The 10000-nt window shown below is 48.5% G+C and overlaps 1 protein-coding gene across 1 annotated transcript in view; it reads right to left on the bottom strand.

Moving 5' to 3' along the window:
• The window catches only part of dync2h1 (dynein cytoplasmic 2 heavy chain 1), a 346171-nt gene that overhangs the window by 231797 nt on the left and 104374 nt on the right, over window positions 1–10000 (bottom strand). The window contains exons 54-57 of the mRNA XM_063205480.1: window positions 5328–5470; window positions 4486–4561; window positions 2691–2857; window positions 1133–1270 (exon numbers count right to left, since the gene is read on the bottom strand). Of these exons, the coding sequence (XP_063061550.1) occupies window positions 1133–1270; window positions 2691–2857; window positions 4486–4561; window positions 5328–5470 (524 nt within the window). The remainder of the gene's footprint in view (window positions 1–1132; window positions 1271–2690; window positions 2858–4485; window positions 4562–5327; window positions 5471–10000) is intronic.

Here is a 10000-nt window from a genome sequence, read left to right as displayed (position 1 = left end):
ATGAGTATAATGAGCAGTATCGGCAGCCGGTCGGTGCATCCCTACCCATGACTAGGTAAAGATGCCCTGCCCAGGGCAATGGAGTCTCCCTCCCTCACTGCAGTGCGCCATAGGCACCAATAATATGGCTGCCCCTTTTATTGTGCATAAGTGTGAAGTATGTAAGTGTGAACTATGTACTGTATTGTCGTGGGCTGTGTGATTGTGAGGTCAAATTCAACTGAAGTGCTACCATGCACACAGACACACATAGATAGACACAGACACAGACACAGACACAGAGACAGACAGACAGACAGACAGACAGAATCACACACACACACACACACGCACACACACACGCACACACACACACACACACACACACACACACACACACACACACACACACACACACAGACACAGACACAGACACAGACACAGACACACACAGACTGTGAGAGAGAAATGAGCAAGAACAAACTGAATGTTACAAAGCCAAAAATGCCTGTCAACATGCACAGTATGCCTGCTGCCAAACAGACAGGAACGGCATTACAAACACCATACAAACAGAGTAAACACAGACAGAACACACACACACAGTCTCTCTCTCTCTCTCTCTCTCTCTCTCTCTCTCTCTCTCTCTCTCTCTCTCTCTCTCTCTCTCTCTCTCTCTCTCTCTCTCTCTCTCTCTCTCTCTCTCTCTCTCTCTCACACACACACACACACACACACACAGATAAAGAGTCAGCTGTGGGAATGGGGATCATTAAACATTAAAACTGGCAGCAGCTGTTGCACCTGTCAAACGACTGAGCCAGTGTGACAGCGAGACGAAGCGGGAACGAGAGAGAGAGAGAGAGAGAGAGAGAGAGAGAGAGAGAGAGAGAGAGAGAGAGAGAGAGAGAGAGAGAGAGAGAGAGCATGGAACTGTGGCAGAGACACACAGGGCAGACTGAGTCATACACACACACACACACACACACTTCCATTTGTATATTTGTGCCTGTGTGTGTGTGTGTGTGTGTGTGTGTGTGTGTGTGTGTGTGTGTGTGTGTGTGTGTGTGTGTGTGTGTGTGTGTGTGTGTGTGTGTGTGTGTGTGTGTGTGTGTGTGTGTGTGTGTGTGTGTGTGTGTGTGTACTGTACTACCTGCATGGACACTGTGATCTCCTGCAGTGCAGCGTCGGCCTCGGCCTGTTTGGTCCTCAGCAAGGTGCTCTGCTCCGCAGCCCGCCCCTTCAGCTCGTCCACCAGTGCCTTGGCCTCGTTAAGCTTGGCCACGCCCGCCTGTCAGCCAATCACAAGACAAAGACACAACCCGGTTGTAATGTTTATACCTTGTATATACTTTGTAATAACTGATGTCGACACGGAGCTTCAAATGAGATGGTTGCTTTATTGCTGATGATTGATACACTGCCTCAGAAGAGCATAATGGTGAAACATATACCTCAGCGTGCTGACGTCACCAGTACGTGCCAGCACTAGCTGTCAAAATAGTGGTCTGAATATTACACCTGTGATCTCAGGTAGCGCATACATAAGACGGCAACACAGCCAAGGTCAGTATCTACTACAGAATAATAACCTATTTACGACAATATGAGAAACTCAGACAGAGCAGCCAAGACCAGGTAAGTTTAGGCAAGGGGTACACTGATAGCGCATTCAGGCCGACTGAGAACCGTGCTGGAGCCCGTTCCCGCACCTAATCGCGAACCGGCCGTCGTGTTCACACCACAGATATTTGCGTTCGCGAACCGGAAAATTGGTTCGCAATGCGAACCGCAAAATACTAGGTTTTTCTCTGCGAACCGTGACGACAGCGTGGTCGTCAGCAGGTTCATCCGGGTTACACAGTCACGTGCGGAAAAAGTTCAGAGCCCGGTATGAACACTGGCGGTTCGCAAACAAACACTTTAGTGCCGAACGTAACTGGTGCGAGCACCGACACCGGCTCCGTTCTGGTCGGCCTGAAAGCCATAAGAGTGTGTTGGATTACATTAAGTAAACTTGCGTCAAAAATGCATTGAAATGAATGGCATGGGTTTTTTTTAGCATGTTCACTGCTCTGCAGTAAATTGCTATTACGGCTGGCAAGTCTGGATGAAACACATACAATGTAGCCCCAGCATTAGTTACTCAATGGAAGATGATTCATGAGACCTGTGAGGTCCTTGTGGAGTATCTACGTAGTTAAGAGCATAACTAATCTCTCTAGGGAACCTTTTTCCTTTTTTCCAACTGATCAATAACGCAAACAATATCAACAATATGAATTATTTATGAACAATCATGCACATGAATCGGCTACCCTCTGGTGACTTACAATTAATAAAAACAGCATTACTAACTTGAAAGTGATGTTATAATTACTACCAGCATATTCTAATGGCATACAAATGTGTCCTTTTTCCATCTAAACTTACTTGTAGGTGTAAGAGGGGGGGAAAGGTGGCTGTGTGTGAGCACCGCTTGTTGTGGAAGCAGTAGAAATGAATGATTCTTTCCCTTTCCTGAGCCTGGGAGTAAGGCTGCTCAGGGCCAGAGGCCGGGGGGAGGGTCCGTTGGGCCAAGGCCCATGTCTTACCTATAGCTGCCTATACTGCTGCTGCTGGAGATGCTGCTGATGTGTTTTTGTACCCTAGCCCTATGTGTATGGGGGGACCCAAGTGCAGGTTCTGGGGTATGTGGCCCTTTGACTTACCTGCAGATGGCTCTGCCTGTGTGTGAGCGCGGCCTGCTTGGTGCTGTGGATGGTGCCGTAGACGCGCAGAAGGGACATGTACTGGCTGGGCGTGGCGCCGTACTCCCGGCACGACTCGTGGATCTGCAGGAAGGAGCGAGACAGCTCGCCGTGGCCCGCTGACGACGCTGGGAGAAAGAGGTGGTGGGGGTGCGGAGAGACAGTGTGTGTGCGTGCATGCGTGCGTGCGTGCATGCGTGCGTGCGGACGTGCGTGCGTGCGAAAGAGTGTGACGAATACAATGGGAATGGGGGTTGGGTTGGTGTGGAAGGGGGGAGTGGGTAAAGGGGTCAAAAAACACATAAAGTCAAAGACAACAAGATGCAGGAGGCAGATACAATGAAAACAAGTTTTGCAACAGTGTGTGTGTGTGTGTGCGTGTGCGTGTGCATGTGCGTGTGTGTGTGTGTGTCTGTGTGTCTGTGTGTGTGTGTGTGTGCGTCTGTGTGTGTGTGTGTGTGTGTGTGTGTGTGTGTGTGTGTGTGTGTGTGTGTGTGTGTGTGTGTGTGTGTGTGTGTGTGTGTGTTGCGGGGAGGGAGTGTGCGTGCTTGTGTGGCAAATCGAGTATTCATAAAGGTTGATATAATAGATGAAACAGATTTGCCAATAAATCTCTGGCCTGCGGGTGAGAGAGACAGTGTGTTTGGGTGTGTATACGTTTAGTGTGTGTGTGTGTGTGTGTGTGTGTGTGTGTGTGTGTGTGTGTGTGTGTGTGTGTGTGTGTGTGTGTGTGTGAGCTCTGGAGTTACGGCCTCACAAATCTCATCCCTAAAGCCTTGAACGGCAGATGGGTGGAGCGGAGGTGACCACACAAGGTGAACATCAGCGCCCTCAAACCAGCCCAACCCAACCCAACCCCCAACTCCCCAACCTTGCATCATCTTATCCCTTCACTTATCCTTAAAAATAACAACTCCAAATGTCTCCCCCACCCCCAAACATGAGCCCACGCAGTGAATTCTGCTGTGTTAACACTGAGCGAGCCAACAACTTCAAGTGGGGAATTAACACTGTAAATTACTGGAATTACTCTGTTAACCAAGCTACCCTCACAAACCTCACCCCACCCTATATCAGTCAACACCCCCACCACAAACACACGTACACACGTACACACACGTACACACACGCACACACACACACACGTACACACACGTACACACACACACACACACACACACACACACACACACACACACACACACACACACACACACACACACACACACACACACACACACACACACACAGACACAGACACCCCACCGTACCACCAACCCCCACTCCACCCCATATATTGTGTGTGAGAGGCAGGAGGACTCCTCTGGTGGGTGCCCTTCTGGGGTGTGATATACGGGCTGACATAAACCTGCCACACAGCAGCCAGGCACCCAGGGAGGGAGGGAGGCACCGTGTGTGTCTACCTGCTGCCATAAACAAGCCCATCCAGACAGGCACCACTCAGGCCACCACAAGGGCACTAACCGGGGGTGGGGGGTGGGAGGGCGTCTGACTGTGTGCACCTCAAACACACTAATTCACTCACTCAAACACGCACGCGCACACGCACACGCACACGCACACGCACACAGTTGTTGCATCAGGTATACCTTTATGAAGTCAGTTATATCAAATCCTTCTCAAACGGACTCTCTTTCTCTCGATATTTCAAACACAGTCTAATAAATGTGTACCGTTCAGATAAGCACACATTTAAAGCGTCACCCAAACACGCCGATATACACACGGTCCTTACCTGCCCTGCTCTTCTTGTCACCTTTACTGGGGGTCGCATCCTCCCCAGAGATTTGGGCCAGCAGCATATCAGGAATCTGAAGAGAGCAAAACACACACACACACACACACACGCACGCGCGCGCGCGCACACACGCGCGCACACGCACACGCGCACACACACACAGAATTAGAGAGACAAGCATCTAACGATATCCAGCCAGTGTCTCGACCAGATGCCATAAAAACCACTTTGTCACGACACACATCATCTATCACGGTACTGGGTAGCGGGTGGGCTGAGAGACTGAATATTGCCATGTCAATCAACCTGAGAGACTTTGTGTCCCCTATATCCACACCCCAAACCTCAAACCCTAACCTCTGGACTGCCTGTCAAACACCATATGATCCACCATCAAACATCTCCACCAATTCAATCCACCATCTCCTTTGCCATCAATAACCCGTGATGAGTGGGGTGGCCGTCACTGCTGATGACAGATCAGTTAACCCCATTGATGCTGGATGTTGCGTTGCGCAACATTGGCCCTGGCGCCTGGAGCTGCATGACGCAACATTCAGGCTCATGAGATTTGAGACAATTTTATTTAAAATCTTGATATGTCAGAGCTGAATGAAAACATTCTAATGCAAGATGAAGGTAATTTAAATGCAACTTATAACATGTTTTTATGATCTCCAGAGGCTAAGATATTTAAGCTTTTATAGGCTGAGGACAACTTTTCTTAAAAAGGGCTTAGGCATTCAGCAGCCTTTTTTGCAGACGCTTTAGGCATCAATGGGTTAAGGGCACGCCTACCGTCTCGTCTGTCCTCCCCAATTGCCGCACAGCAAGCTCACCTTCTTCATGCTGCTCTCGGACCAGCCCTCCATCCACTGCACGGAGCACTTGCGGTAGAGCGCCGGGTTGCTCTCGCAGTTGATGGTGAAGTTGGCGTTGGTGCAGTCCATGATGAGCACAGTGTGCAGGTTCTGCTGGATGCCTGCGATTTAGGAGGAGAGGTAATAATGGAGGACATCATACGACAGGAAGTACTATAGCAGGCTTGTACGAAATTCCGAATGGAAAGAATTTCAATTAAAAGTAATGGCATAATACGAACACTAGGTGGTGGTATTCTATGTACTTTCTATGAGTGGTGTTGCCTGGCTCTTGCCCGACCTGTAGTTCCGCACAGCTTTGTGAGCTCCACTACTAGGTCTGGGAGCATGTAGTAGGATTCCATTTCTACAGTCAAAAAAATAATCTCAGCATTTATTGCTTCAATATCAACAAATTCTTTCAAAACCATTTTATGTTGATCTCTAAAGCGTCAATATAGTCTATAATATGACCTGTGACTCCTCAATGTGAGCTGCCAGTGATATTGAAGTGATAAATGCTCAGCATTATTTTTTGAGTCCAGAAATTGAATCCTGCCACATGCTCCCAGACCGATGTGTGTGTTTGGAGTGCCACCAGGGGGCTCCAGAGCACACACACGGAGGTCTGGTAGGAACCAGGCTATGAGTGGTGTAGATTAACTTAAAAGAAATTCAAGGTAATGGCACCACCTAGTGTTCGTATTATGGCATTATTTTGAATTGAAATTCTTTCCATTCGGAATTTCGTACAAGCCTGTACTATAGATAGGGAGGGGTTTTTATAAAAAAGATAGTTATTCTGAAACAGAGGATGTGGATTGAATTTGTGTGACTGTGAGCGTGTGAATGTATTGTGCTGTGTAACGTATTGTCTTGTAATATCTGTTTTGTCCAGATTTAAGGGGACTCTATTGAAAACGAGACGCCACACCTCAAGAGGCAATCCCGATGAGTAAATAAATAAATCTTGTGTGCTAACCCTGTTATATAGATTTTTGACAATAATATGCTTGACTTGACTTGACGTACAGGGTTAAAACAGTTTATAACTGTATATTTATTCAATATTTCTGTGGTGGTAAAAGGGCAAGCACGCTAATCCATGTTGAGAGATCTTCGACAAAAAAAAAACACTTCCAGTTTCTTGACCTTCCACAATGTTTCCCCCCCCCTTTTTCTTTAACTCCAGTTCATTCATTTTGATTTTAACCCCTGCAGTTAACTAACAGTGAGCTCATTGAGGGGAAAAAAAAACATTGACAGTGTTTAAAGAAGGACGCCAGGGTCTAGCACGGCAGGACAAGGGGAAGTGTCAGAATACAAAGAGGAGAGAAAGAAGAAAGGATGATGAAAGAAAAGGCACGCTGATATGAAAAAATCTGAAAGATCTGAAAGAATAGGTGGAGTGCTTCAATAGAAACTAAAGCAGTGAACCTTCACAAGAGAGTCTATCTAAATTCACTCAGCATTCACTATGCCCAGGCCCCAGACACACACCGCACACCGCACTCTCCAACTCAACAAAGCATTATACTGCATGTGTGCACGCACACACACACACACACACACACACACACACACACACACACACACACACACACACACACACACACACACACACACACACACACACACACACACACATACACACACACACACACACACACACATACGGGAGCATTTGCTCAGAGTCTAATGCTGTGTGTCTAATGACATAGCTGTGGCATATTGGGTCCAGGTGTGTCTGATAGCAGAATTTAATGTCACGCAAGCACACGCACACGCACACGCACACGCACACACACACACAGTTAATATCGAAGAGAGTTAGCGAATCGTAACCAGCAATGGACTCTTGTCAGCTTGCCCCCTGCCTCAGAGACAGATAGCAGTGAGAGAGAGAGAGAGAGAGAGAGAGAGAGAGAGAGAGAGAGAGAGAGAGAGAGACAGAAAAAGACAGAGAGACAGAAAAAGACAGAAAGAGGGAGAGAGAAAGAAAGAGTGAGATAAAGAGAGAAAAAGAAAGAGAGAAAAAGAAAGAGAGAAAGAAAGAGAAAGAGAAAGAGAAAGAGAAAGAGAAAGAGAGAGATGGGGAAAGATACAAGAGAAAGGACAGAAAGGAAAATGGAAAATCTGTGAAAAGCAGAGAGGGAGCGAGGGAGCCAGTGAGCAGGCGAGTGCAGCACCAATCTCTCTGCCCCAGTGGACATCGATAAGGGATTATCTCTCATTACTGACCAGCGTGCCAGTTACAGCCTGTAGCTTATAAAAAAAAAGAAAAAGTAAATAAAATTCTCCCATGCAACAGAACCCTGCAGAAAAAAAGCCCAACTGTGTGACTTTGTATGAGTGAACTGGGGCTAACACTTGCTGCTTGGCACGGAGACAATCACCCCTCCACCCCCCCACCCTCCCTCCCTCCACTTCCAACCCCTAAAAAACCCTGTCAGACTGCCAAGACACCGAGTCAAATCAGCAAGCCTCATAATCCTTCCCTATTCAAACTGCCATGGGCGAATACGAGGTGCGTCTGCAGGGGCATCCACTAAGGGGGCTAAGCCTAAGCCCGCTGCGTGCCTTTTTAGTACAGTGGATACACTCAATATGTTCAAATCTGCTGCCAGGGGTGAGGCCTTTCCCACAGTAACAAACCCAAGGGGTCTTGTCCAACTAAAGGAATCTAGACTTCATTTTTTTGTGTTGTATTGGGTGTAATGAAAAATGGGTTGTATAAGGGCCATGGAGAGCATGGCTCAACTCGGTGATGACAGGCAGGGTGTCACTGTGACGGGAGCCGTGCAGACACACACCCAGCTGTCTTGGTTGGGTGTGGGAGAGTGTGCAATGTGTGTGTGGCTGTGACTAAATGGGTAAGGGAGTGTGAGTATCTGTTTTCTGTGTGTGTGTGTGTGTGTGTGTGTGTGTGTGTGTGTGTGTGTGTGTGTGTGTGTGTGTGTGTGTGTGTGTGTGTGTGTGTGTGTGTGTGTGTGTCTGTGTGTGTGTAGGATTGTGTATGTATGCATGTGTGCACATGTGTGTGCGTGTGTGTGAGTGAGTGTTTGCATTTGTGTGTGAGTAAATGAGCAAGTGAGTGTGTGAATGCATGTGTGTGCGTGTCTGAGAGAGAGAGAGAGAGAGAGAGAGAGAGAGAGAGAGAGAGAGAGAGAGAGAGAGAGAGAGAGAGTGAGTGAGAGTGAGAGAGAGAGAGAGAGAGCGAGGGTATGCATGTGTGGGCGCCAGTGTGTGCATATGCGTGCGTGCCTCTTCTTTATAATCTGCCTCATCTGAGTGGCGGGGAAGCCACCTAAAAGTAATTGGGAAGGATGGCGTGGTGATGGTGCGGTACGGCGCGGCAGAGGCGCCGTCGATGCCTGAGGGGCCAAGACTGATGAGCTGACACACTCCCAGTTGGGCCTCCTCAGCAGACAGAAGGACAGACGCACACACACACACACACACATACACACACACACACACACACACACACACACACACACGCATACTCACACACACACACACACACACACACACACACACACACACACACACACACGCATACTCACACACACGCACACACACACACACACACACACACACACACACACACACACACACACACACACACACACACACACACAGGCACACCCACACTCACAAACATGCACGCAGTCACACCCACAATCACACACGCAGGCACACCCACACTCACACAGGCACACCCACACTCACACACGCAGGCACACCCACACACACAGGCACACCCATACCCACACTCACACACACCCACACTCACACCCACACACACAGGCACACCCACACTCACACACACACTCACACAGACACACACCCCCACACACACAGACACACCCACACTCACACATAGGCACACCCACACTCACACACGCAGGCACACCCACACTCACTCACACAGGCACACCCACACACACAGGCACACCCACACTCACACACACACTCACACAGACACACACCCCCACACACGCAGGCACACCCACACTCACTCACACAGGCACACCCACACACACAGGCACACCCACAGACACATGCACAGGCACACACACACGCAGGCACACCCACACATACATAGGCACACCCACAGTCAAACGAGCAGGCACAAACACATCTAGATGGACTCATACTCACACACCCACAGACAAGCACACAGGCACACACCTACACACACATACACACACACACACACACACACACACACACACACACACACACACACACACACACACACACACACACACACACACACACACACACACACACACACACACACACACACACACACACCTAGATGGACAAATACTCACACATCCACAGACAAGCACACAGGCACACCCACACACACACACACACAGGCACACCCACACACACACACACACGCAGGCACACCCACACACATTTAGATAGACACATACTTACTAGGGATGGCACAAACCGCACCGAAAACCAAAACCGTACAATTCACACACATACCGAACCGAACCGTGCAATCCGTCACAAACCGCAATTCATGTACTGCCCAGAAAAATATGTAAAACAGAGATTCTGGGAGTATCTTATCCAATCTCTCTGATTAAAACATTAGCGTATAAGACCAATCAGAGGATGACACAATTAAA

Source organism: Engraulis encrasicolus, chromosome 8, assembly GCF_034702125.1.
Source record: "Engraulis encrasicolus isolate BLACKSEA-1 chromosome 8, IST_EnEncr_1.0, whole genome shotgun sequence".
NCBI lineage: Eukaryota > Metazoa > Chordata > Actinopteri > Clupeiformes > Engraulidae > Engraulis > Engraulis encrasicolus.
Note: the sequence above shows the minus strand (reverse complement) of the source record. Positions and strands in the feature narration are given on the sequence as shown.